This window comes from Pseudochaenichthys georgianus, chromosome 11, assembly GCF_902827115.2.
Source record: "Pseudochaenichthys georgianus chromosome 11, fPseGeo1.2, whole genome shotgun sequence".
In the NCBI taxonomy this organism is placed as follows: Eukaryota; Metazoa; Chordata; class Actinopteri; order Perciformes; family Channichthyidae; genus Pseudochaenichthys; species Pseudochaenichthys georgianus.
This window is the reverse complement of record NC_047513.1, coordinates 18,452,741-18,480,730: the sequence shown is the minus strand read 5'-3', so window position 1 is coordinate 18,480,730 and position 27,990 is coordinate 18,452,741. Positions and strand designations below refer to the sequence as shown.

The 27,990-nt window shown below is 39.1% G+C and overlaps 5 protein-coding genes across 7 annotated transcripts in view; 3 read left to right on the top strand and 2 right to left on the bottom strand.

Annotated features, from left to right (window-relative positions):
- Positions 1–310: 310 nt before the first annotated feature.
- On the top strand, positions 311–8,045 carry LOC117454652 (putative cyclin-dependent serine/threonine-protein kinase DDB_G0272797/DDB_G0274007). Its single transcript, XM_034093768.2, has 3 exons — positions 311–401; positions 2,939–3,433; positions 7,437–8,045. The coding sequence occupies exons 2-3, from the start codon at positions 3,014–3,016 to the stop codon at positions 7,521–7,523; spliced, it is 507 nt and encodes a 168-aa protein (XP_033949659.2). The 5' UTR covers positions 311–401; positions 2,939–3,013; the 3' UTR covers positions 7,524–8,045.
- Positions 8,046–8,127: 82 nt separating this feature from the next.
- On the bottom strand, positions 8,128–12,024 carry rida (reactive intermediate imine deaminase A homolog). Of its 2 annotated transcripts, none has more exons than XM_034093770.2 (6): positions 11,814–12,024; positions 10,887–10,992; positions 10,348–10,402; positions 10,181–10,249; positions 8,836–8,891; positions 8,128–8,620 (listed from the first exon to the last, which is right to left on the bottom strand). In XM_034093770.2, the coding sequence occupies exons 1-6, from the start codon at positions 11,876–11,878 to the stop codon at positions 8,564–8,566; spliced, it is 408 nt and encodes a 135-aa protein (XP_033949661.1). In that variant the 5' UTR covers positions 11,879–12,024; the 3' UTR covers positions 8,128–8,563. The 2 variants fall into 2 exon arrangements, with proteins under 2 accessions (XP_033949661.1, XP_033949662.1); XM_034093771.2 differs by lacking the exon at positions 11,814–12,024 and adding an exon at positions 11,518–11,661.
- Positions 12,025–12,170: 146 nt separating this feature from the next.
- On the bottom strand, positions 12,171–21,111 carry stk3 (serine/threonine kinase 3 (STE20 homolog, yeast)). 2 transcript variants are annotated; one of them, XM_034093766.2, is made up of 11 exons: positions 20,785–21,111; positions 19,501–19,581; positions 19,200–19,328; positions 17,330–17,444; positions 16,913–17,077; positions 16,643–16,810; positions 16,338–16,475; positions 15,901–16,026; positions 15,613–15,817; positions 15,016–15,209; positions 12,171–14,824 (listed from the first exon to the last, which is right to left on the bottom strand). In XM_034093766.2, exons 1-11 carry the CDS (start codon positions 20,805–20,807, stop codon positions 14,672–14,674), a joined length of 1,497 nt encoding a protein of 498 aa, XP_033949657.1. In that variant the 5' UTR covers positions 20,808–21,111; the 3' UTR covers positions 12,171–14,671. The 2 variants fall into 2 exon arrangements, with proteins under 2 accessions (XP_033949657.1, XP_033949656.1); XM_034093765.2 differs by having other exon boundaries at positions 12,171–14,830; positions 20,785–21,107.
- Positions 21,112–22,428: 1,317 nt separating this feature from the next.
- spag1a (sperm associated antigen 1a) overlaps positions 22,429–27,990 on the top strand; it is a 13,381-nt gene continuing 7,819 nt past the window's right edge. The window contains exons 1-3 of the mRNA XM_034093767.2: positions 22,429–22,497; positions 25,491–26,102; positions 27,589–27,688. Coding sequence (XP_033949658.1) covers positions 25,751–26,102; positions 27,589–27,688 — 452 coding nt within the window. The 5' untranslated portion in view covers positions 22,429–22,497; positions 25,491–25,750. The remainder of the gene's footprint in view (positions 22,498–25,490; positions 26,103–27,588; positions 27,689–27,990) is intronic.
- Positions 22,431–24,780, top strand: polr2k (RNA polymerase II, I and III subunit K). Its single transcript, XM_034093774.2, has 3 exons — positions 22,431–22,497; positions 24,347–24,439; positions 24,558–24,780. Exons 1-3 carry the CDS (start codon positions 22,437–22,439, stop codon positions 24,578–24,580), a joined length of 177 nt encoding a protein of 58 aa, XP_033949665.1. The 5' UTR covers positions 22,431–22,436; the 3' UTR covers positions 24,581–24,780.

Genomic DNA, 27,990 nt, shown 5'->3' with positions numbered 1-27,990 from the left:
GCCTAAGTAACAGAACACAACAGAAGCCCACATTTCATCTATGTGACCAACTGTTTAGTGACCTGTAGCTACAACACAAACAGCTCAACGCGTTTCTGGAGGAAACACGATGCGTAATTACGCACAGGACTAAAGGAATTTGACTCCCAGCCTGTCTCATTTGTTCTCGTCGCGGGGACTCGCTGTCCACAGCTTTGAATTCTCTCCATTTAAAGAGCCGATATCTAGCCTATGCACCACGTCATCAGCGCCTCTCCTCATCCCACAACTCTGAAGTTTACCATCCAGTCCTCTATGAGCACAGGGCAGGATGGGATGCTCCACCAGTTCCCAAACTTCAGCGATAGATCCGACTCGACCTAGTCCTAAACCCGAGGAGAGCAACGGAACCAGCACAACAGGTGATGCTCATACATTTATATATGTTCTGTGAAATATGGTGCAAAAATACATACGAAATATGTGGAAGTATAAACAGTATGCAGCCGAGTAGCATTTATTGCAAGCATAATTTGTTTAACAGAATGTTTAATCTATTAAAGAAAATAATGCTATAGTGAAAAGTTAAATGGAAGCAATGATTTCCTAATCAACCTTTTCCATTCCTTTTATTCTGTAGTTTCATGTTTTGCATGTCAAATATCAATAATGTGTTTTTTGCACAGTGTGAACCATCTCTTAACTTTATAACAGAGGCACTGACCAAACACGATACTCAGCTTTACTTTGGAGATATTATTGAATGTGACATATCTGTAAATACCAATTTGCCTTAACTACACCCCAAAGATATTACTGTAATTAGGTAATCGAGGTTGATCTTTATTATACATTACAGTAAGAATAGCCTTGTAACATGTTGTTGGTCATCGTAGAAGTTCACTGCCTTCTCCAAATATAGTTACACCATATACTTATCTTGTGGTGAACGCTGCTCTGATAAAAAGGATCCTATCTACATGCAAATGATCCTCAAAGTATTTCTCACTGTACAGTATCTGATGTCTGTAGTTTTAGTGAACCAGACAGGATGGGAAAGTTTATTGTCATTATTTAACAGTGGTTTCTGGCTTAGTCTTCCCTGAGAGGGAGAGACAGTGGCATGAAAGCAGATTTGGTGACGGTCTACAGTTTCCAAAGGAAATGGAGAAGCCTCTTTGGGAGCTCCTTTGTTGTCGTATAGGCTATACAGTAGATGGCCCGGCTGCAGTACAAACTAACACAGGCTTTAATGTAAAACATCAACAATGCATCCTGTGCTTAAATGTAGCAGTGCTAAGGAAACGTTAGAACGTATGTGTAGGTTTAGTTGACTTAAATGCTGTCAAATGTTTATATTTACCAAATCTGTGATTGAATGTATCTGTGTTTGCAGTAATGCCAGCTTAAGCACTGTGTGACAAAACTCTAAAGAAGAAGGTGGAAAACTGGTCAAATATTCACTTAGTGGGACCCCCTCTGAGCAAGTGTCTCTTGCTCTAAATCTCTCTTTGCAGTTCTTAAAGAGATATCACAGGCCTGTATGGAGACACATGCATGCAAGCTCATATAAGTAAGGATACTTTAAATGTGTAAAGGAGATGGGAAACTGACTCTGCACAAGTGTGTTCAAAGCTCATGTCCTGCAGCTGGAACTGACCTCTGACTTTCCTTTGGGTGAAGAGTAAAAAGAGAGTTCCCCCCTATGATTCTAAAAGTGTGTAGTTGTCATTGTAAACTAGAAGAGTAGTTTTTGTCTTTGCTCTCAGGTTTCCGGGTTTATTAGCTGAATGACATTGAAAAGCAAGGTGTTCCTGCTATTATCATCTTGGAGGTCAGATGCAAATTTGGAACCGGATCTTTTCTTCTTTTTGCATGGCTGCTTTTCCTTCGCCTTTTCTTACTTGTCACCCCAAAGAAAGAAAGATGACATCCCTTACCCGAAATTCAAATGGTTTAAAATAATCCTTTAAAGAACACCATTATCTCTTTAAACTCAAATATATTGTGACAATTATGATGCACCAAAGAAAGGCACAGACATCGTATTTATACAAACATGGACGTTTGATCATCAAGACTTCTTTTATCCATGCAAATACACTTGCAATGCAAATCCCTCTGAAAAAACGAGTACATGGTAGTCATGCACAGTTTCAAACACACAGCAACCTGTCCAGAGAGCTATGAGCTCTGCAGCATGTGTTAATGTTTCTTAGAAACACTCCACATAATCATTAAGAATTGTGGTTCCAGTAATGTGTCAGTGGGGATTTCTTTATGCTATTTTTTACTTCCTTCCCAATGACCTTTGGCAGAAACCATAGGTTTTATATTTTCCAAAGAGGAACAGTTGATCAAGTATTGTAGAACAGTGCATACTTTTTTTTTCTTATTGTGCAAGATGAAATTGTTATTCATTGGTGTTTTATTTTTGGATGTTAGGAGTCCGCATGCAAACAACTCTTATTTTATTACTTACACAATTTTCAAAGTATGATACATGGTGGTGTACATTATAAGATACAACATATCTTTATTTCCTTCAAACTTGTGAAATGCAGTTGCATTATTAGTCACATTCTCACTGGCTGCTCCTACATTCTGCAAATGAAGTCGGCACAATTTTAACAAAATGTGTTGCATGGCTATCATTATTATAATAGTTGCGTGTTAACATGTTGCGTGTTGCATATGGCTCTGGGTTATGTCAGCTCTGTGGCCATAATAGGCAACACAAACATAAAGTAAACAGAGCACAGTATTGATGCCCCAATAAAATAATATCCAAATGTGTACACATTCTTTTACTCAAAGCAGAAAGAACAATATCATCAGAAGCACATGGTTACCCAAAACCGCAGTGAATATAAACACTACTTTGACTCGTGACCCTGCATTTGATATTTGATGTATTGGTTTTACATAATATCTGGAATTTTACATGTAATCCTGACAGGAACGGGCAATGAGAATGGTAAAGTAGCTGAGGACAGCGAAACTATTCCCGACCAGACACCTGCTGGCGGAGGCGATGCTACACCTGCAGACAATCCTGCTGCAGCTGCAACATCTGCAGACACTCAGGAGCTTCAGCCTGCTGCAGCCCCCCCGCCCGCAGAGGCAGCAGCACCTGCAGGAGAACCAGCAGCAGCTCCAGCAGAAGAGTCGTCAGCAGCTCCAGCAGAAGAACCGGCAGCAGCTCAAGAACCGGCAGCAACACCAGCAGAAGAACCGGCAGCAGCTCAAGAAACGGCAGCAACACCAGCAGAAGAACCGGCAGCAGCTCCAGCAGAAGAACCGGCAGCAACACCAGCAGAAGAACCGGCAGCAGCTCCAGCAGAAGAACCGGCAGCAACACCAGCAGAAGAACCGGCAGCAGCTCCAGCAGAAGCTCCAGATGCAACACCTGCAGAAGAACCAGCAGCAGCACCTGAAGCACCTGCAGAGCAAGGTAGGTTGGAGGGCGAAAACTTAACTTGGACAGGTCAATGACAATCTTTTCTTTTTTCGCTAAGGCACATTTTAAAGACTTCCCAATACTGAAGGTAGGGGATTCTTACACATAATAATCAACATCTGTGAAACAGGTATTTTTGTAACCACATTTGATAGAAAAAAACGTCATAGTAGTGTTGTGTGGCATTACGGGAAGTAAGGTTATTATGGTTAAATTGTTACCACTGAGCAGCAGTAACCTGAGCACTGCTCCACCTCCTGCATGAAGACAGCACAGGTACATAATGTCCCTCCCGTCTTTCCCTCGGCCCCCCACAGTCCCATTGCAATGTCGGTAACCAGGTGATACCCAACAACACACAGGCATGTCTTTTAATGAACACACCGGGGCGGCCACACATATTTGTTTATAAGTCACACATCTAATTATTTAGTTAGTATTTAAGAATCTGCCTCACACTTAAGGGTTGGCCTAACCAGGTTACATGAATTAATGACTGTAATAATGATGTATTATATTGATACACTTTAATATATTTGGACTCACAGAGGAGTATTTTCATTAGGCTGCATTCTTGAAAATGTATTAATGAATATGCTCATCTCCTGACAGTATATCTTTGTTTAAAAATATACTTTAATGAAACAATTATACTACAGCCTGGGGAACATTTCCAAGACTTGAAAACCTATTACATAATATATTGGAAAGCTAAGAGTGAGTTTATGTTTTAAAAGTTTGTTGTTTGTACATTCAGATTTAAAGAAAATGTAATGTTTAATATCGACTGTCAGCGCTAAAACCTTTGTCTTTTTTATACCATTTATTTGGCTTTGAATATGACATTTGGTCAAATAAATAGAGAACAGAGATTTCTACCATATAAGAAAAGTATATCCAGGCTAAATCTTTTCAAAAGTAGTATTAGGTGGGGATAGATTTAGGATGTTTAAATAGTGATGACTCATGCTTGAACAGTCTGTTCAAGTGTAACCATTGTCCTTTGAGGCTGTAACAGTTGTTAGGGCTATAGACCAAACATTTAACTTTAACTGTTTGGCCCAGGGTCAGCTCCTGATGTGTGCAAGTTGCATGCAAAGACTTCTTTTCCAATATGTGTTGTTAGGATATGGCATGAACACTTCCTCCCAAACAAAACACACAATGTAGTCAGGATCCCTTTGTTGTCTCTGGAGAAAATACTGAACCTGTTCACCTCTCTGGTAACAGGGGGATATGCTAACATACAAGTTAGTTATTACAACGTAAGAATAGTTGCTTTAAATACCAAAAGAGCACATCAGAGTGACTGCAGGTCTGCACAGTGAGGATCCCTGCACACTACATTATTATCTATGGAAGTGCTGTGTAACACAATGCAGCATCACATCGCATGCTATCATTTCAATTATTTCTTCATGATGCAAATGAAAGGCAGTCGACTCATGAGGTCAGCTCTTCATATTCCTTTTAGTCTTATGCAAAGTGTCTACCACTGTAATGCAGTTTGGAAGAAGACAAGGTAGGAAAGCTACAGTACTGGCTTATGCAGTGGAGAAAATGCATTAGTTTCTGTACATGACCATATATTGCCTCCACCACTTTTGTTTTTCTATCAGTTTTGGTCTACCCATACCTTCAAGCATTTATTTACGCAGTTATCTAGTACAGGCGTCATCACTTATTTACGTACATCTAAAGATATGGTAATACTGCCAATTTTAATTTAATCTGGAGTTAGATTAAGGTTTTTTTTATAAAACAAAACGTCTTTATTATGGTTTATCCAACAGTTTGATTGCTGGGGTGTTGTTTCAAAGACTATCTGGTGTCAAAATACTGCCACAAAATCATTTTAAAACTCCAGCCTTTAGTTAGAGAGAGAATAGACAGACAACAGGTGCAAGCTGTTTCTAATAGATTACTTGACAGTTTCATAACATTACATTACATTGCATTTAGCTGACGCTTTTATCCAAAGCGACTTACAATAAGTACATTCGACCAGGAAGACACAACCTTGAAGAAAACAGAATCATATAAGTACATCAGGTTTCATAGAGCCAAACATTTCAAGTGCTACTCAACTGGCTGTAGATAAGCCAGTCCTTTATTAGTATATAAGTGCTCTGTTAGCAGTTATTTGTTAGTAATTCTATCGCTCGAAGTGGAGTCGAAAGAGATGAGTTTTCAGTCTGCGCCGGAAGGTGTGTAAGCTTTCTGCCGTCCTGATGTCAATGGGGAGCTTATTCCACCATTTTGGAGCCAGGATAGCAAACCCACGTGTTTTTGCTGATGGGAACTTGGGTCCCCCTCGCAGCGAGGGTGCAGCGAGTCGTTTGGCTGATGCAGAGCGTAGTGCACGCGCTGGGGTGTACGGTTTAACCATGTCCTGGATGTAGGAAGGGCCAGAACCATTCGCAGCATGGTACGCAAGTACCAGTGTCTTGAAGTGGATTCTAGCAGTTACTGGAAGCCAGTGAAGTGAACGGAGGAGCAGAGTTGTGTGGGAGAATTTAGGAAGGTTGAAGACCAGACGAGCCGCTGCATTCTGGATGAGCTGCAGAGGTCGGATGGCACATGCAGGTAGACCAGCCAGGAGGGAGTTGCAGTAGTCTAGGCGTGAGATGACGAGAGCCTGGACTAGAACCTGTGTTGCTTTCTGGGTCAGCTGGGGACGTATCCTCCTGATGTTGTAAGGATAATGTTTGTTTCACACAAAGTATTGAATATAACTAATAAAAAGTTTATATTTATTTATTTAAATATTAGTCAGCACTCTCCTTACCCTTTGTCTGCACTTGACCGACCCCTTTGGTGTCCAACTTTAATCATTTAGTTGTGACTCAGCTGTGGTTGGCTGGCCTGCACACACCTTGTGTGTGTGTGTGTGTGTGTGTGTGTGTGTGTGTGTGTGTGTGTGTGTGTGTGTGTGTGTGTGTGTGTGTGTGTGTGTGTGTGTGTGTGTGTAGGTGTGATGCCAACATTTTGTTGTCAACTTGCATTCATTAAGGTGCAATCTGAGTCCACAGAGAAACCAGAGCATGCCAACATATATAGGGCTTTCACTGGCCATGGGCGATGTTGCCCCTGTTTCACAGCCAATGGAGGCAGATGATCGAGTGTCACTTAAGTGGGGGTGAGATGGGTTTGGTGAAGTCTTAAAAAGAAAAGTCATGAATGTGGGGGAAACTTCTGAAGCAATTGGAGTCAGGACTCAAAGAGAGACACGATGGAGAGCTGGAGCTTTGATGGCAAACACTGACGGTTTATTTGGAGCTTCGGCAGGAGTATTCACAAGACATGTCACTGGCCACGAGTTGACCACACGGTTGAGATGCCACAATCAATTCTGAAGAACTCTACCCCAGACCCATGTACTTAGCTAGTTCAGAGAGAATAATCAACATTGTGCATAACAAGATAGAATCAGCTGACGCCAACAGTCAGGAACATAGAACCATAACACCTCTATCAGCTGACGCCAACAGGCAGGAACAGGGAGACAAAAACACTGAGAGCACAGCAGCCAAGGTTACAGGTGCGTGTGCTCAGTCAGGACAGTTTGAACTGATAAACTGGGTCAAAGTTATGGGCCTTGGAAAATATTTCCCCAACAATGAAATGTCCCACATTGGAGTGTAAGGGTTTTACAGGCTGAATGAGTAAAGTTTTTGTTGCTACAGACCTGGGATTTTCAATGCAGACTCAATCTGCAGTACTGGTCTTAAAGTTATTTTTGAATTACAATCAAACATATTAATTTACTTCCAGCATTACTTCCACTTCCACCTTCAAGCCATGCAGGTATAGGTATGAGTTTAGGATTTCTGCTAAAAATGATTGAATGTTTTTGCGGTGCTCAGAGCATTGCAAAAATAAATTTGGAACAGTTGTCTTTTCTTTAAAGTCAAACCAATGTTTTTATAGTCACATGGGCAATTGTTTCCAAAAACATCTACGCAACCTAAACATGTTTCCCCTCTTTTGGTTTCAGCTCCCAGTGAGTGAGGTGCAACATGAACGACTTGAAGAGTTTGTTGGAAGTTTCCATCTTTGTTTGTATGCACGAGTAAAAGTATGAGTAAGATGTCGCCTTGTTGCCAAGATGCAGACCCTTTGATGAAAAACGACTTTCCGTCAGGGTTCCTCAGTCATCACTGTGCCTTGTTCCCTTCATAATAGCTCTGTGGCACTTAATGTTTGTTTTCATCATTTCAGGGTAATTTAAATGATAAATTGTCATAGAAATGTCTATTTATTATCTGTATAGAATAATAGATTATCTTTGATTTAACTTGAAAAAAAATCATCCTATACTTTTCTACAAAATTATAACTAAGGAAACCAAAGCCAAAATATATTTGATTTATGAAATATTATTCTACTTGCGATGCTGGCTTTGATTTTTACAAACGTGTTTGTAATGAGTATGAAGAGCTGTTACTATGAAGTTAAACTTATGACAGTTAACATTTATATAAAAGCATGAATGAGAAAAGCGTAAATGCTTTTTTTGTTTCGGTCATGATTTCTCTCTGGGAAAAACTTCCAAAATCTGTTATAAGCTATATCAAAAAATAAAAAAGCCACCTTGAAAATTGAATGCATGTACTTTCTTAAAGCTGGATGAATACACACGTTATGTCTGATGTGATGTGTAATGGTGAAATAATCATTCTAGGATCGGAGGTTGTACTTCTTTTTATTTATTAGTGAGAGCTTCCCATTTAAAATGTGTCATATGTCTTTATATAATAAAACAGGAAAGTAACCTAACCAGAGCACCTAGAGGAAGTTGAATCTGGCCACCAGGGAATGTTAGACTGGTTATACAAATACAATCCTAGTCTATCATTACAGTTTTGTTTGTTAGTGAATTAAGTTTTGCTAAATTTTCCGTCTAATACCAATGAAAGTATTTCAGAACGACAGTCAGCTGTTACAGCGGCCAGAAGAAAAACAAATGTATTCTAAAACCTGAAATGTTGGAAAAAGAAAGTCAACAAGATCCTAGTTTGGTCTTTCATGTGTTATTTGGAAATTCTTTAAAGGCTGTCACTGTACAACTACAAAAGGCACTTGATGGTTGGGCTACAGCTTGTTGGTGATGGGGCCGTCTAGTCAGGAGTCTGAGAGAGGACCGAGAACAGCGACCGCCTCGATCTCCACCAGCCCGCCCTGAACAGAACAAAAGAGACAATGAGACAACAATTTTGCAATCTGGGTAATTAGATTACTACAATGCACAGCTTCTCTGTAGAGATAATGGAACAATTCTGGAGCTAAAATGTGAGGGACCAACATTACAAGGTGGTAAAAAGATGAACATGGATGATAGGAAATACACGGTTTGATGGGCTACCATGAATCTCCTCCACTTAATGTGTACTTACTCTGGGAAGAGCAGCGACTTGATAAGCAGCTCTGGCAGGAAAGTTACTTGTGAAAACTGGAAGAAAAACGTTAACATTATAACAAAAGCATATTGAAAAAAACAGCCAGGTACATATGAATGGATCATTTGATGTCAACGTGATGGCTTTCAATACAAATTGAGAAAAACCTCAGGTGTTACACTTCGAGACATTGTAAGAGTTTCTGGCATTTCATACAAAATGAAAATATTTTTATAATAGGAGAGAAATCCCCAAATGAAAATGCCAGGAATCACGTTTATCAGACAGAACTTTGGCATGAAAAGTCTAAATGAGTCAGAAACATGTCCTCTACATTTTTTCATCAGGGTCAGGGAAAGTTTCCTGCATTAGGGTTGAGTAAAGTCAGGTGGGAGGGCTCGGAGCCTGCACCAGGGGCAATGGCCCGCGCAGGAAAGCTGGCTCTGAGGGTTTGGTTACATCTGCACAGCGGTATCCATTTACAACTCACTGGGCACAGCAGCTTCCATTACACCGGTCTGTTGTGATCCAGCAGGAAATGCCCTGACTGAGCAGCCTGTGACAGGAGGCAGAGGGAGCCTCCAGAGGACTGTCACCTGTCAGCAGGGGTTTTCTGTAGAGATCCTGGAGTTTGCCACTGGAATAATGACCGAGTGTGAATTGTGATCTATGAGATAACTGTGTTTAATTGAAACACCGTTTACATGTAGCGCAAGTTCAAATGCGGATGTCCCTTTACACCTCTCTTTATTACCCCTTTCAACACTGTCACTCTAATAAATGGCTAAAAAGGACGAAAAAACATATTAAAAAAAATGCTAGGTATATAGGTAACTGTACATTTTAAAGGAATGAACATACTTGGAGAAATGGTATGATATGGAGGGACACTAGCATTATGTAATTAAAAACAATTAAATGTAAAAGGTTTTTGTAAATCGATTTTGATATTTAATTATAAAATGAAAATGTTAATTAATAATTTGAGGAGGGATAAGGAAGTAGACTTGTCAAGTTTAACCAATTTAATTATGGCAAAAATGATCAAATCAAAACTTATTTTGGTTTTATAATGCATCATTTGATTGCAATTGTAGTAAATGGCAGCAGGAAATAAATGTCAATTAACCTAAGCTGTTTGTATAGATGACATGACAAGTGGAAATGGAACAGCAGCTCTGACAATCTTGGATAAAGGCTGCCTCTATGTGGCGGAAGAGTGTAGATAAAAGAAAACATACAATACATTTTATTAGAAAAATCTAGTATTTTTTATTACAATCTGCTTTGTAGCAAAACATTTAAAGCATTAAGCATGGAAATAAATGAAGTATTGTCTTACATGTTTTGTAGATCTCATTCACCCCATTGAAGTCGTTGATATCAGCGAGCAGCACAGTCGTCTTCACCACTGAAATCAGAAAGTTTACTCCGTCAGAGAGTTTGTTATGTTGGAACATTTAAATATATATGATAATACGCAGCAGGTAAGTAATACATAAAACTCACCGTTGGTGTAGTCACAGCCAGCAGCTTTGAGGATCTCCCCCATATTGACAAGAGCCTGAGGGATGACACACATTGTCATCAATATCTAATATCCCGTTTCACATTATTTATTTTCTTCAAATATGTGCTTTAGATTTTTTGGATTGAAAAGCCATTCAGATGAGTAATAGGAACCTTTTTTTTTTTTATTACTTTGTTTCTAGGTCAAATTTGATTGTAAAATATCAAACACATTTAAAAGTAAGACATTTGTTTAATAAAAAAAACAAGGTTACTAAAGAATTTGACCCCTTTTTACAAAATAATTAAGACTCATACAGCTAATAAAAAGCACTGCTCTAATTCATAAAATCATGAATTGAGGGAATAATTTCTCTGTGGATGTCAAAAGTTTCTGGCACACATACTGTGTACTGTGCTTCCTGAAGATCATGATGGTTAAAAGTAAATCTCTTAAGGAAGGAGTTATAATTATTACTTTTATGGAAAAAAACGTCAGACAAAATCCTGAAATAGATAGTTGGTCTCTGCGGTCTCACCTGTTTGGTCTGGGCCTGCACACCTCCATCTACCAGCTGACCAGAAGCCACGTCCATCCCCAGCTGACCCGAGATGTACATCGTTCTGTCCACGACCACCGACTGACTGAGACACAAACACAGATAAACAAATCAAGCTTGAGGATACTAGTAAAATGGTGAGCAGCCTTCTGCAGATATTTTGGGAAACAAAACTGCACATGCAATTTAAATATCTCAACAACATGAGTGTATTATCAATTCAACAGCCATTATTTGATATTGATATTTGATATTACATATGTTCTTACATAGTTTTAAAAAGGCACATTTTATTACACATTTTACCACCAGACATTACAATAGACCAGGGACCTTGAACCTAATAGATACATCAGAGGCGTTCAGTGTGAAGTCACTCCCCCCACTGACAGGGGATTGGCCAGAGCAGGAACTCCCCATTCCCACACAGATTGAATTAAACTAGACTCTTCACTTTAATTTGTTTTTCTCCAAGTTAATTATTTGTTTTTGAGTATTTAAGTTAAACATGTTTAATCAAGTTATAAGAAAGCAAAACCGTGCTTTTTTAAATTTCTGAAAATGGAAAACTAAGACAAGATAAAGTATTTTACAGGACATTAATCCTTACCTGTATATGCCCTGTCTGATAGGGGCTTTTGGTGTGTAGGGGATTTGTCGACGAATAGATGCCATTTCAACCCAGCTGTGTGTCTCTACTGTGCAGTCAGTGCTTCCTCTGCTACAAGTTCAACTCTGACTCTTTTTATGGGGTCAATTTCAGTTCATTGTTCACTAAGACCCGCCCCTGATGAATAATTGCACTGTCCTTGCGAGTCATGCATTAAATCAAACATTGTATACCTGCTTCTGCACCCCACGTGTCCCTTTAAACATAACATGTAATAGCTATACTGGTTTCATTACCTATATGGACCGATGGCCGCCGGGGCTGCTGTTGTGTTGACGATCCTTCTGATGAGTGCAGCCATGTTTAATTCTCCAATCTTTCAACACCGTACCGTGGCTGTGAATGAAGAAGTCGTTATGGAGCACTTTATAGGAAGCAGCAGAAACAGTTGCTGTCGTAAATCCTATCGTAATGTATGTAAACAAGAGCGCACCACATTTTAGAGGCGGTATGTCTAAAAAAAGAAATGGCGTGAAAACTCAAAATGGCAGCGTCTGTATTAGAATAATTACGGTAAGACAGGTGGTCATTCATGTTCACTACGAGAGTCCACTTTTATAACTCTGAGATAAGATAAACGCATTCCACTGATGTTATGGTTAACTATAAGTAACTTTATTATTTCTTTCACCTATCAAGATAAAGTATTACAAACAAAAGATAATAAATTAGGTGGTTCAAACATAAATGCTTACAGTCCACTCTACGCTCAAGTCTTATATAGAGGAAACAGAGAAATAAATGGAAATAAAATGATATAGCTATATATCAATGATTTTTCAAATACTTATACATATGGCAGATCATCCACAATGTCATATTTCAAACAGGGCTTTTAAAAATGTACAGGGAAAATAATTTCTGTTAAAGCTGAACATCCAGCTTCCATGGTAACAGTACTGTGCACTTAATACAAAAGCATTCCACTAAATAGTAAACATAATTATAAACATGCATAGATTAACACGTGGAAATCAAGCCACATATATTTGACAAAAGGCCGAAATATTAACAGCCAATTTAGCTACAATATTTTAACCAGCGTCACAAAATAAAAAAAACATAAATAAATTGTGAATGCTTGCGTTTAAGTTGCCAATGCACTGCAGAGCGAATTAATGAAAACAACTCAGGGCAAGACTGTTAATGTTTTCAGTGACAGAACAGGTAAAAAACACATTCAGATATGATGATTTAAATGTTGATTCAGGTGTTTAAAATGTCTCATATTATTGCTCATTATGGGTACATTGTCCACCAAATGAGACTAAGGTAGTGTAACAGACAGTTCCAAGCATAAGGTATGATTAAAATGACTATTCATATGCAGTAAGAATGGGCGGAACCATCAAGACTGCATATTAACATTCATATAACAGCAGCCTGCAGACCTAATGCACATGGATTTAAAGGCATATTTTATTCAAAGATTAACACCTATCAAATCAATATGTCGAAACTAAACTACAGCAGAGCAGTTTGTGTCCCTCATGAAGTCAGAGCAGCAAGGGTTTCCAAATGAAAGTTGATGAAATTAAGCTCAACTGAAAATCTGATATAAAATGTATAGATTATTTTCAGATAAATGCACGGTTAAACAGCCAGTTTTGCTTTCCTTAAATTTGGCCTGACTAAATCACACAGTTTTACAGTCTAAACAGTTTAAATAGTGTTAAGGGATTGACAAATAAGCATGTGTCGCAAACCACACACACAGCAAGTCTTCATTCCTTCAGTTATAATCAGAAAACCTGTAACTTTTTACTGTAGAAAAAAGGAACAACAGATAAATGCTAAAAGATTAATTTGATTAAGAAATCTTAACTCAATTTTTAAAGTTTTAGTCTTGAATTTAGACAGTAGATGTGGGGTTGATGCAGCGGCTCTATTTTTCTTTAGTTAACACAATCAGTCGTTCACTTGCATCTTTTATCGCAACTTGATAAACGGAGCCATAAAACAGTTTATTTGACTCCTCGGCTATCTAGTTATCTTTATTGAGGGCTGAACTGTCAGGGTCTTGTCAACTGCTCTGCAAGCTTTAGAAGGTCAAACTGGAATTTTAAGTTGATCAATAATTGAGTGGAACAGAAAAAAAAATGTTTTGATCCTTAGAGTAAATCTGCAGGTTTTCTAAAGACTCGAGGGGCATTAGAATAAAACAGTTTTATGGAATGCTTTGCTTTTATGATAATACGTTTTTTTTGTCTATGGAATAAATGTTGCTGCCAAGTCTGGATTTAATTTGAGTACAGTGGATCATTTAAAAAGAAAAAGCTCTGATTTCATATTCATGGAGAGCAGAGAAGAGCCCAAAAACAAATACAAAAAATGAAAATTAAGACTAATGAAATAATTTCAGGTTTTCTGGTCCTCCATAATAACATGCATGTTCCGTTCTTCACCGCCCGACATGATTTCCTTCATTTCTGTCCATTCTTGCATCTTCCTCAGTCCACTTCCAACTCATCTCCAAGTGAGGGAATAGATAAACCACCTGGCGACTTGGTTGTTTTATTACATGGCTCATTTTAAAACCAGGTTTCAAATATTTAAGGCATTCTCAACATCATCTTGATTGTCTTTGGTCATGGTCAAGCCTCCACAGCTTTTGCAGGTATTTCCAAACTAGGCTCTATATTATATTTACAGTAAAACTGAAAAGTCTGAGGAAAAAAGACCACTGCTATTATTCTGCTGCTACAGTCAGAGGACAGGCTTCCTGATGTCGGTGGGAAATCTCCAATGGTGTGACTATACAGAATTTATGGTGTGACTTTCAGACATAATATAGACAGGCCCTAGTTTTCTCTTTGACCACAGTCCTGAGTATCATTCATGGGAAAGCAACTTTACAGGAACTGAAAATATATACTATTTAAAATGCAGTGTAGAAACAAGGCAGACAAGTGTAGATTCCAGCAGCCTAAATGGATGTCAATTAGCCTTTAACTTCATATAGAGGCCAGCTAGCAGTCAGTCAGAACAGCAGTGGGCTTCTAACAGATACATTAAAGTTGTCTTAGTTCCTCTGAGTCAATGGGACGTAAGTGTTGCGTTAATAGTGGCTTTGGGAGACTACAGGGAGGAGCACTTAGAAGTTCTGTTGTCTTCTCTTCTTGGCATCCATGGCATCCAGGATGGGCTGCCTTTTGGCGGTGTAGCGCTGCCGGAGCTCCTCAATCTCCCGCTCCATCATCGGATCCAAGGCTGTCAGACGCAGCTGCAACTCCTCAAAGTCCAAATTCTTCAGCTAGGTGAAAACGCAGAAATACAAAAAAACACAAAGACAAAACACAAGATGGATGAGTTGATTTCAGGGTAAGAACAGCTTCTGTTTTGCAATTTTCCCACAAAGGCACTGCAGTTTATTCCTTTAGTTCAACTTCTGCTTTATTAAAGCAGAGCCATCACATGCTCATGGAAGACGTTACTCACAAAGTCAAAGTCTCCGTCCTGAGGCACCTTCCAGTTGTCAGGGAAGACGTTCTTGGACTGGATGTGGTAGCCAGGCTGCTCCTGCGGCTGGTTGTGGTTGTAGTTCTCCTGCTGCTGCGCTGCCTTGTTGGAGTCCTGCTTGTCGAAATAGTCCATAAAGGACGGACGCATTGGCTGCTGGGGGGTGGGGTGCCCTGTGGAGGAAGTAGAGATGAATTTGTCTCTTTACTTAGTATGTGATTTCGCCTTTCCATCTCCCCTGTATGACAGTATTGATATACATAACAGCTGATAACAATGACAATGCTTGATTACAGCAAATACATCATACACACTATTATTTTGGTTAACATTGACATAACGGTTATTTAACACAATATTATAAGACAAAAGCATCATAATCACTTCAATATAAACGTCATGATAATCGTGTTTTCATAACCGATGAAAGCCAACATCATCGTTAAAAATACATTTTAATTTACGGCCAGTCCCTAAGCCTTCATTTTACTTTTGTAAAATAAACAGCAAGGTTTGGTAGAAACTCAAATTAAATTATTTCTAAACTCAGTGAATTAACATTGTGTATGTGCTCACTTCTCATGGATCCCTGGTCTTCATCCTCATCATCATCGTCATCACTGTTGATGACCATGGTGCCGAGGTCTGACTCCAGCATGGTGCTGCCGTGTTCGATCATGGTCTGCGCCCCGTCACTCATGGTGCTGGTGGCCCGCATGGTCCCTGCACCCTCTGAGCCCGACTTCACCATAGTGTGAGAGTCCACCTCTGTCTCCTCCTCCTGGAGAACATTAAGTCATAAGGCATCAACAAATAGCCGTCCAAACAAAGTTAATATCGTTGTTTAGATGTCAGCATACGTACAGAGTTGTCGTCCTCCTCCTCCAGCTCTCTCTGCTGCTCCTGCTGCCTCTTGGCTTTCATCTCCATGGACTCAGTAATCAGGTCCCTCAGGATTGAGACCGGCTTGGCCTGGCTGATAAACTGGTGCTGGACATTCACAAGAGCAGTTTTGTGTTAACGTGAGGTGACTCAATTGTATGAAAGGTAATTTAGCCTTATATTATATTATTATGGCTATGAAATAACTCCTCGACTAAATTAGGCAATATGCATCTAATTGAATGGTGTAGTAGTTAAATGAATAAATATAGCTTTAGACTGTTATGTATTCAAGAAGACACTTTTTTTTCTAGCTATTTCCATTTATGATGTTGTACTTGCATGCCCTATGTGACAGTCTCTCCTATAGCATACAGCTTTAGCGTTGTGTTTATGTGTGTGTGCTTCCTTCCTCTAACCTGTAGGAGCTGTGTTGCGGTCGCTCTCTGCTCTGGATTCTTAACCAGACACTTCTTGACAAAGTCTGTGAATTCATCTGACCAAAGCTCCGGCTTCCTGAATGTCGGAGGAGGGTTGGTGGGGATCATGAAGATCGCCTGTAGGAACACAAATAGGTTTTAAAAGTCAGGTGGAATACCAAAATAAAATATTTATGACAATCATGTCAGAGGCTTGTTCTTTGAGGCTTAAAATCTTAAATATCTAGAGCTGAGTATTTGAGACTAATCACAAATGATTCAACAAACTATTTTTTTACACTCACTCTCATGGGATGGATGTCAGCATAGGGAGGTTTGCCCTCTGCCATCTCTATGGACGTGATGCCTAGGGACCAGATGTCAGCCACACAGTTGTAGCCGATCTCCTGGATCACCTCAGGGGCCATCCAGAACGGAGTACCTATCACAGTGTTTCTCTTTGCCATAGTGTCCTTCAGAGATAAACAAACAAAGCTGTTATTATTGTGAAATTCAAGGTTTTGAACATTTGACAAGAACAATAACTTTATGTCAAACAAATGCTAACATTTTACCGTTAGTTGTCCTGCAACGCCAAAGTCGGCCAGTTTGGCGTGTCCCTCAGTGTTGAGCAGGATGTTTCCTGCCTTGATGTCTCGATGGATCTTCCTCATGAAGTGAAGGTATTCAAGACCCTTAAGTGTCGACTTTAGGATAGTAGCAATCTCCTCCTCTGTCAACTAATAGAGGAAGCAAAACACAGGGATGAACCAAGATCTGGGACTAAACAATATTTTTTATATTTCCCTCACAGACACAAAAAAGTCGGTCTACTGTGATTTGCAGAAAATGAATTACACCAAAGAAAAAACAATAGTGGTATAATAAACCATTAGCTCTAAGTAAAGGAAATATAAACTGATGATATGGGAATGTGAACAACCAATTAATTTTAGTACAGTCTGCCACACACTGCCTCTGTGAGCACCCACCGTCTTGTTGCGCAGTCGGATGATGTCAGACACAGAGCCGGCTCCACAGTACTCCATGACAATCCACAGGTCTGTGTTCTTGAAGTAGCTGCCATAGTACTTCACTACGTAAGGGCTAAGAGGAAATGAAAAATAAAAGGGTTATCAAGAGAGAACCCAACATTTTGCTTACAACAAAAATAGCAGAAGTGGGAAAACTACATGGATCAAGACACAGAGAGCTAAAGTTGCCATCATCTAACTAGTGCTTAAAAATCCAATATCTAACAAAGCAATGTACCCTATGGAAGCAAATAAGAAACGTTGAGCAATTTAAGGATGTATTAGCCTATTTGTGCACAAAGACTACACTCGGTAATACATGGAAAATGTTGTTCTGATTGTCAAGTCTTGTAATGGTACAATTTTACAAATATAAGTACTTATCCAACAATACAACTTTAAAATGTAGTACAATAAGAACATATTTTGAAATGTTCCTTAAAAAGGTCCCCTGACATGCTTTTCCGGTTATTACCGTTTTTCTGCATGTAAACGGTCTGCAAAGTCACAAACCCTCAAAGTACACCCTGTTGCGAATAAAACTCTAACACAGAAAATACCTGTCTATGCTGCCCCAGAACGCCTCACTGGAGATTTTTCTTTTTCCATTTTTTTCCTTCTTGGTCATAGTGATGTAACGCCGACCAAATGGACCAATCCGTGGAGCTCCGCACACACACTCACTCAGCCTTATCTTTTCTCAGCCGCGGCTCCCCGCACACACACTCACAGCCTGGCTGAGTTCCGCGATGTCTCGCAGACCCCACGCAGAAACCAGGAAACAACACCAGTAATCCAGCTCACACTGTCCACTCCTCGAGCCTCAAAGGGCAGAGCAGTGAGCCCCGCAACGTCCCGCCATTGACTGATTTTAAATGCCATTTTCTTAATGTCTTTCATTTTTTGTTTTTCTTTTAATGTTTCTTTTATTATCTTTTACTGTTTTTAAATGCCTTTGTCTGAATGTCTTTAATTTTTGTAAAGCACCTTGAATTGCCTGGTGCTGAAAGGTGCTATATAAATAAACTTGCCTTGCCTTGCCAACACGGCACCCAGACCCCACGCAGCATTCTCATCTGTCTGTCATTACTGGTGTCATTTTCTGGTTGCTAACAAATGCCATTGTAACACATAAACACTGATGTCCAGCTGTAACAGTGGTTGACTAATCAGAACAGAGTAGGCGAGATGACCAATAAGAGCACAGTGGGCTCATAGGGAGGGAGGGGCAGGAGCTCCAACAATGCGTGTAGGACAGAGAGTGAATACACATACTATAGAGAGATGCTGGGTGTTTCTCAATGTCGAGGACGTTTCCTTGGCAGGACATGTCTTCCAAGTCAGGTCCTTCAGAAGCGAGGCAAGAATCCTTCCTAGCCCCGGAAAACAAAGAATGGTGGAAAAGGCTAACAGGTTTGCAGGTGTGCGTCATATGCGAGGTCCCACCTTAAGTGGAGCACAGATTTTGGAAATTGGTCTGTGCGCAAAGCATTTGGGGATTTTAAGACCGCGGAGGATACACATGTTCAGCCTCGAAATTTTGAAGGACGCCGGCCTCGGTAGAATTCCAAGGATCCTGGATATTGGAACAGTCCTTTGGCGGGACTCGATGACCTAGCATCCTTGAAATAGTGGATCTGGAGGAGTCTTCCTCGACATTGAGAAACACCCGCTGTATGAGAAAACCAATGTGATTTTGGAACATTGAACAATGTAAATCTATTCTAGTAGACCTCAACAATGGAGTTATGATCAGTAGAAATGGCCATGTCATGGGCCCTTCAAGTTAGTTGCTGGGCTCAAACGGGATAATCTAATCTCCGCGCACCTGTCACACTGCTGCATGATAGAAATCTCCTTGATGATCTCCTGCAGGTCAGATTCCACAGGAACCTGCTTGATAGCGACCACCTGGCCTGACTCCTTATGGATGGCTTTGAACACACTGCCATAGGAACTAAACAAACACACAAAAGTTTCATTGACATGTTATTATTTATTACTGATATTATTAACAAATTCATGCCCTACACAAATAAATGAGGTTGTGCATCAAAGTAAAGACAGTCTGAGAATGGACTTAAAATAGTTTCAGCAGAAGTGGCATGACGACAACAACAACATCTTACCCTTCACCGAGTTTCTCTAAAACATCAAACACTTCCTCTGGTTGTTTGGTCAAACTGTCTTCACTCAGCTTTTTCAGCTTGCTGGAAAGAAAATTGAACAAATCAATTGTTGCTGAGTATAATAGTCGACTTAACAAGTAGTGACACAAAACTAAAACAATATACAAAAGGAGCATCTGAAATCAAAATAAAGGGGCTTTCCCCTTTGATTGTTCTAGTTTCTATTATACTTAATATAATTTCCAATGTGAAGTACATACATTGAATGTATTTGAGTTTTGGGATCTGTTAGGCACTAATCAAACCCTCTAAATATATAATTATCATCTTAATGTGATAGGGTATATCTTTTCACAACTTTCTACCATTATGCAGACAAAGGCAATCTTTTTAGGGTTATTTTAAAATTATCTTTAGCTGCAGCCCTAATAGGACACTTCATAAGTGAATGCATCAATGTTAAGGTTTCTTACACCTTTTATCAAACTTCCTGTATAGTTAGGAGTAATTGGTAAATATAGGAGAATATCCACTAGTTATGTTATTGATAACAGATCTTTCTCCCTCTTAGGTTAAAGATAAGCTTAAGTTAAGATAAACTTTATGGATCCCAATTTGGAAATGTTTTCGTCACAGCAGCATGTATGAGACATTGACCGTGAATTAGAAGTAAAACAAATTAAAATAAGATAAAAATAAAAACAGTTAAGATAAACATATCAGCAGTAGAAGATTAACACAACTGCGAATATACATATCAATGAGGAATGATATATATGCATAGGGTATATCTATTGAATACACAATATAAATACAAATGTGATGGGGTATTTCCATATACAAATGTACAGGATGAAATGCAGTGTACACACTACGATAGGCCAGTATCTTCACAGAAACGGTTGTGGTAGGAAGACAACTACATAAATCACCATGGCACCAATGAATAAGATGGTTGCCAAGGATACTTGCTTGTTTAAACTAACACACAATTCATTATGGAAAAGGGTAATGTAATTAATGTTCAAATAGATCAACATGTTCCCTAAAGTGCGCTAACAAACAGTTACAAGTTGCCGAACAACCAAACAAGCTAGAAAACAATTAGGACAGGGCTTGTGATTTTTGTCAAAAGTTAACTCTTAATTTTCTTAACTAAGTGAAAAGTGTGACAGAAAACTGTAAAAGCTAACTAAGTAAGCATTGGCTAGCTGAGCTACCGCCTACGTTAGCCTTTTAGCTAGCTAGTTAAAGCACGTTTAAACCAGTCGGCAGAGCACAAACCTTTTGGGCGCAGTTGGCTCCATGATGGGTGACTTTAAAGGAAGAAAGGGAGCAGACTAATGGTAAGTAATGGCAATTTTTGGGCCAATAGTCAAGATGTGAACATTGTCGACAACAGTCGTTGTTGTCAAAAACTAGTGCAGGGCCAGCTGAGTGTCCGTCAGATGATGGACAGTTTGGGAACACACATTTCCGACAGCGTCCTCTGTTGGACCGGAGTACAAAACGTAATGTATGCCTTAGTAGAAACAGTAAATTAGCTGCAGTATATTTATTTAATTCAGCCTGTTTAGACTAGTAGACTCTTCTTTCGTTTACGGATGTTAACTGTTCCACATGCACTTTGAGGAGAAACAGTCATTACACGGAGTACATGCGATCAATGTTTACATTAGAAATCATTTTTGCCTATTTGTCATCAGAGGTGGAAGAAGTACTTAGATCTTGTACTTCAGTAAAAGTACCAGAATGTAGGAACAAAGCTTCTGTTATTATAGTCATATTATTGCGGAAAAAGGGAAAAGTGCTTGACGTGAAGTAGTATCTTCTGACCTATCGCATACGACGTTGTTCCGAGGTGGCCGCCTGACGGTTGTACGCATGCGCACAGGGAACTCCGGCTCTTCTTGTTGAGCCGGATCATTTGGCTCACCAAGAAGAGCCGGTTCTTTCGGCTCCCAAACGGCTCTTCAGTTACCACATATTATACCTTTTATAATTAAATCAAATGTAGCCCTGTTTTGACTAATGATTTATATGTGTACACATATATCACTTACAATATTCAATACATCCTTTGTACTGAAGTATTCAAAAGTAAAAATTACATGTGTAATATAAATGATTTGCTGTGGCCAAATGTTTTCATTGCATTTACAGACCCTTGTAACTCTCTGATACCACCCAATGAATGCACGGACTTGCTTGTAGAACCATGCTACACAAAGCAGATAGCAACACCTATAAAAACTTAAGCATAGACATTTAAAAAAGGGGCTACTGTATCGACATTTTAAAATTATATTTAAAGAAAAGGCCCTGACAAAACAGCAGGGCTCTATTTCAGAAACTATTAACTATAGAAAAAAAGACAGCAACAGCTGACATCAAATCTTTGCTGAGCCTAAGGGTAATCATAAATAAATAACATAGTGAAAATAAATATATTGCAATGCTCAAAACAGCAGCATCCAACACAGTCTCTAATCCTTGGATATTACATGTTACTGCATGCATGCACGGAGCAGCTGTAGCGCGGAGATCATCATATCATTATGTCTTGTATTACTTTACAACAACAACAAACGGCTTTTTCGCGGGCGCGAGCCGGCTCCCGTCTTTCAAGAGTCGGCTCTTTGAGCCGGCTCGTTCCCGACCGACACAGAGCAGTGCGTGCGAATGTGAAGAAAGAGAAGTAAACAGTTAGCTTGTTAATAACGGTGAGTTGTCGTATTTATTTATTTTATATATTTTCCTTTAGTTCATATGATATTCGTATACTGCATGTTACGATTGGGTTAAGACTTTTGTTGTTCACTGCGTATGCCGAATGTGGCAGTTCAGGCTAATCATGTAGATACCACCATGCTCTTTCTGTGTTAGCATGCTGTAACATTAGAGATGTTGCTTCTCCTGTCCTTTGTAGGGATAAAATGGACGCACAGAAAGATGCTCAACCGCCTAAACAGCAACCTATGATCTACATATGCGGAGGTACGTTACAGTTTGTGTTGTGATGATTGCAGAATGAGCCAACGTCACAGCGTCTACGGCTAACGATGCTAACGTTACTTGGAGCTGTTACATTTAATTACATTATATATCTGCTAGTCAGTGGTGTACTGTAGCTACGTACACATTTGAGGTACTTGTACTTCAATTGAGTATTTATATTATATGCTAGTTTATACTCCACTACAATTCAGAGGCAAACAGAGGTGGAAGAAGTACCCTCATTCATTTATTAAGTATTTTTTAATTATTGATTATATTTCATATTATTATTCCACATCTGCAAAGTAACTAAAGGTATACAATAAATATAGTGAAGTAAAAATACACAGTTTACCAATTGTAGTGGGGTATATGTAGAAAGTAGCAAAAATAGAACTAATAAAGTACAAGTACTTCAAACTGTACTTAAGTGAATGTACTTGCTTGCTTTATACCACTCGAGGTAAATATTGTACTTTATACTGCGCTACATATTAATCAAGAACTCGTTGCTTTGAAGAATGAGATTAAACAAAAATAATTTAAGAATCAACAACAAGTTTATCGTATATTATTCAAAGGTGAAGATACAACTTTATTGATCCCATTGTTAACTGTCAATATATAAAGTATGTCTGTACTTCCTCAAAACTTATGATCCAATAATATAATAAGTATTATTCTGAAACGAGTCATTCTGTATAATGAATACTTTACCATTGGGCTCTTTAATTTGATCTGATGCTTATATTTTTGTATTTTTACTTAAGTAACAACTGGACTTTATTGTGTAACAGACATGTTCAACACTGTAGTATTACTACTTTACTATTACTTCTACTAAGTATACGATCAGAGTACATTGTCCACCTCTGCTGTTAGTACTGCTATCTCTATTTCTGTTACGGTGTACTACTACAGTATAATTACACACAGTTTTAGTAGATCAAGATAGTAGGATTTTTTACATTATATATCTACCAAACAATTGTCAAATATTAATAAAGCAAATATGAAAACACTCACAGACCTATATCATGTGCTCCAAATAATACATGATATAAGGGCTAAAGCTAGGATAGGTTAAGTATTTTTGAAACAATTCTGGATGTGTTTGTCGAAATTCTCCTCACATCTGGACAACAATCAATACATAAAATATTAAGACAAAAATAACAAATCTTGAACCACAGGCCTTTGCAATAAGTTTGTGAACATGTTATTAAGCCCAAATGAGAATTATTGGACTGTCTAACTTCAAACCTACCTGACTCCTACCCGCGCAAACTCGTTGCGCGTCACCGAAGTCTTCCACAAGATGTTAGCTTGACAGCTGTGAGTACATCATTACAATAGATTTGTTCATTCTTTAGCTCCATTTTCATATGTTTACCTTCATAATGATACTTTTTTGAATGCTGCTTTGGAGGGAGGCTTAAAGAGACGTGTTTGCCAGCTTGGCGACTTCCACGCTAAATTTAGCAACTTTAGAGCTAGTGCTGCTAGCTACTTTTATTGGAAAAGAGTCGTCAAAACTGGGCTGGTGTTTTTAGGTTGGATAATAAAAACCAAGCTTTAATTAACTTTTTTGAAGTTTATATTATTATGTAATGCTAAGACCGCATTTGATTACTCTCAAAAGTAAGACTTAACATATAAAATAAACCCCCAACAACCAACTATAAATACAAAGCTCAATAGGCAAAAACTGAAAAATGTGCAGACTTATAATAGATGTTGATATATCTGCAACAAGGTTATATATCAGCCTGATAGATTATCATTTAGATCTACAAGGTTTTTATGGATACACTTGATATTTTCTGTAAACAATTTTCTTCATTTGCAGAATGTCACACTGAAAATGAAATTAAGGCCCGTGATCCAATCCGATGCAGAGAGTGTGGTTACAGGATCATGTACAAGAAGAGAACAAAGAGATGTATCCTTTTAAATGTTATTCTAATAATGTAATGTGATGGCAAAAGGCTTTTTATTACAAATCAATGTATGAACTGAATACTATAATACTGTCCATTTCCTTGACTCTTTGATTACAGTGGTTGTCTTTGATGCCCGCTGAAGAAGAGAAGAGCAGCCCTTTTGATTTTCTCTGTGTACTGTTTTTTGTTGTTGAACATTGTAAATAATTACACTGACGACTCTGACCTCCAGTCCTGGCTTCAGATCTCTGCATTTTGGTTAAAGCTCATTGCCACACAAAGTGTGCTGTTCAGTAATGAATGAAAGGTTTCTGTTTTATTAAAAAAAGATTTGCAATGACCTAGACTGTGTTCACAATTTTTGTTCATTTGATTGCATGATTTTTTTCACCTACGTATCCTCACTACCCTTAACAAGTCAGACATTATCACATTTTAATGATAACATTCAGATGGATATAACAATATTTGTAGTTCTAACTTTTCCTCTGTTCTTTTAGATTATTATTTAGTTTGCGCTATAATAAAGGAAGTAAACCATTTTATTATTTAGTTGTGAGATGTTCCAACATCTTGATATCCCTTTAAACAAACTCAATGTGATGTGACCCCTGCTGGTTGCATACGTTTACCACTTTTAACCAGTTTAACCAATGACTGATTTAAAAAAGAAATATTAAATCAATACTGAAATACCATTAGGCATCCCTTAATTGCAATAACAAACGTATATTAAAACTGAGTTTGAAAATATTACCATAATTTGGTGAATCTAAAGAAGATGGTGCTAGTTCTAGTCAAATAGAGACATGCTTAATTGGCATACGTCTAATTAATAACAACAATGCTTTGCTTCTGTTTTTGATAAGGCGTAAAGAGCAAATGTTCAGTACCTTAACTTGATCATTTGCAAATAAAAGAGCATAAAACAAATCACCAAAACTGCAACAGTTTGTTTTCCTGTTATTTCACAAGTCCAATGCTTCTGTATCTGTCCATTTGTTTATTCAGTCGTTTAATATTTCTGTCCGTTTTCCTGTATGTCACCAGCCAGCAGAGCCCTTTACTCTGAGGTCTAATCCGAGGCTCTCCCATCAGATCCTGCTGCAGCACTGCATCGCTGTGGCACTTCCCCCCATCTGTGACGTCACCTCCGACACCTCATCCAGGGGGCGTGTCCATCAGAAATCCCCAGCCAGGCAGGCTCAGATGTAGCTGCAGCTCTGCGAGAGAGAGAGAGAGAGAGATAGATAGATAGGCAAAGACAGGGAGGGAGGAAGAGTTTAACACACTGCGGAGGGAGTACAGCCATGGGGAACGCACAGGACAAACCCCCAGGCAGCGGAGGAGGGGGCGGTAGATCGGACCAGGCCGCAGCGGGGAGCGGGACGCGAAGCCGGGGCGGAGGCGGCGCAGAAAAGCCCCACCGAGCTCCGGGGAAGGGGGTGGTGAACGGCTCACAGAGGGAAAACAGCCCTGCTGGTGGACAACAGCGGCAGGACAGCCCTGCAGTGGACACAAGTTATCTGGATGCCCCTGCTGGAGCCCTGCCTCCTCACCTGGCCCGGCTCAAGAACGCAGGGAACCACCTCTTCAAAAATGGACAGTTTGGGGACGCCTTGGAGAAATACACACAGGCCATTGATGGCTGTGCTGAAGCAGGTAGGGTGTGAAGTAAAGTGAATAATATGTTGTGTATTTCGTCCGAGAATTCATAGCATGAGCAGCATTTTATCAGAGCAGAAACACCTCTGTTGATTAGGCTAGTTTAGGTTTTAAATTATATTTTAACTCTCTCTCAGACATCTCTTAGATTTGTAGAAGCAATTCGGAGTTGTTCATTTTGACGTAGACATTATCAAGTACAATAAAAATAACCTGATTTGACCTCGTCAGGGTGAATACAGTTTCATGCTTAATGTCGTAGTAAATTACAGTATCACGAAAGAGGTGTATGTGCTTGATTCAGTATCTTGTCTGTGAAATGAAAATAGTGAAAATGCCCATGACAATTTCATAAAGCAGATGTTTAAATATTCAAAGTTCTTATTTTGGCTGACCCACAGCTCAAAGATATTTGTTTTTTTAAATTATAGAGATTACACCAAATGTCACCTGAGAAGATGGATTCTGTAAATTCCAGACTTATCCTTTAATAAACAAGAATCATACAATTAACACTGTTATGATACTCTTACAGCATACTTTCCCCTTTATAGCTGTTTTAAAGCAATCTTTAGGATGAAAATGTGTCACTGCTGTGTTTTTGGGTGGCGACAAAGTCTTCTTAGGCAACTTTAGAGGAAGTCAAGTCAATGATGTAGAAACAACAACAAATGGGTTGCACAGGGACAGACAGAAAGCCTCTCTAGCATCTCTGTTTGTAAGGAGTATCAGATACAAGTTGACTCAGTGTCTTGGCGTCACAATACACAGTATCCCATGTCAATTTGAAATGCATCATGCCTGTCATGCTGCACAATTTCCCAATTTCTTTTTGCCCTTCGTTATGTTAATGGTAATAGATGAATACAGGTAATTGTTCATATCTATCACCTGTGTGAATTAGTGACGTTGTCCTCACAAGTTTCTAGTCTAACATCGCCATCATTGTTGATTTGTGAATGCAGTGTTGGCACGAGACAACACTGCTGACCGTAGATAGAGTAGAATGTGCTGGTGCATGGGGGCTTTTAGGTGAGATTGAATGTCATGCTGCACCTTTAAGTGTACGCAGCCAACTTTACTCTCGTAGCTGGCAAGATAAATAGTCTTTTCTGCAGCACCGGATACAGGCTGACAACACTAAACAGAGAGTACCCTCAAAGGAAAGCATAGAACACAATATTTGATTAAGTCTTTTTTTCTTATTGTAAAAACTAACACAATCAGTAGGAGTGTCAGCACTGTCGACATCAGTTTCTAGGAACTGAAGCAGAACATAATAACTGATGCTCCATTGGCAGTTTTAAAGCTGCTGTTGAGGCTCAGAAGAGAAAGGATAGGGCAAGAAAGCATTCCATCATTTATCTGTCGACCCCTCAGAGCCTCAGCATCTCAGGACAGTCTGCATTTTAAATGTCACCAACATACATTACTCTACAAGCATTGTTTCTTCAGATAAGTGTGATGTATTTGTTTCCTGCAGGCATCGATAGTCCAGAAGACTTGGGCATCCTCTACTCGAACAGAGCAGCCTGTTTCCTGAAGGATGGAAACAGCACAGAATGCATACAGGACTGTACCAAGTACGTAGACTCCATCTATTCTATAGTCAATCAATACATCTCTTTCTGGCTGTTTTTTAAGGAGTACTCCACAGACTTATCATTGCACTGGCACCTTCATAACCCACGGTGAAATGCTATGCTAGTATTGGCTAATGTAGCATTGCCCCTCTAGCTTCAAGCAGAGATGAGGAGTGGGTTATTTAGGTCTGGTAATCTCACTTATTTTTTCTCCACTCCTTTTCTAACTTCTAACTGTGACGTGACTTGAGTCAGTTTATCCACAAAAGGCTTTATTTGCAGTCGTTCTAACAAGCACAATT

Coding starts and splice junctions, on each gene's coding strand:
- LOC117454652 (XM_034093768.2), top strand. CDS start 3,014: ATGCTACACCTGCAGACAATCCTGCTGCAGCTGCAACATCTGCAGACA. Junction 3,434..7,436: donor TGAAGCACCTGCAGAGCAAG/GTAGGTTGGAGG, acceptor TTTTGGTTTCAG/CTCCCAGTGAGTGAGGTGCA.
- rida (XM_034093770.2), bottom strand. CDS start 11,878: ATGGCTGCACTCATCAGAAGGATCGTCAACACAACAGCAGCCCCGGCG. Junction 10,403..10,886: donor TGCAGGCCCAGACCAAACAG/GTGAGACCGCAG, acceptor GTCATCCCTCAG/GCTCTTGTCAATATGGGGGA. Junction 8,621..8,835: donor AAGTCGCTGCTCTTCCCAGA/GTAAGTACACAT, acceptor TGTTCTGTTCAG/GGCGGGCTGGTGGAGATCGA.
- stk3 (XM_034093765.2), bottom strand. CDS start 20,807: ATGGAGCCAACTGCGCCCAAAAG. Junction 17,078..17,329: donor TCCGACTGCGCAACAAGACG/GTGGGTGCTCAC, acceptor TTCCTCTATTAG/TTGACAGAGGAGGAGATTGC. Junction 16,027..16,337: donor CCGCAACACAGCTCCTACAG/GTTAGAGGAAGG, acceptor GTGAATGTCCAG/CACCAGTTTATCAGCCAGGC.
- polr2k (XM_034093774.2), top strand. CDS start 22,437: ATGGACGCACAGAAAGATGCTCAACCGCCTAAACAGCAACCTATGATC. Junction 22,498..24,346: donor TATGATCTACATATGCGGAG/GTACGTTACAGT, acceptor CTTCATTTGCAG/AATGTCACACTGAAAATGAA. Junction 24,440..24,557: donor CAAGAAGAGAACAAAGAGAT/GTATCCTTTTAA, acceptor CTTTGATTACAG/TGGTTGTCTTTGATGCCCGC.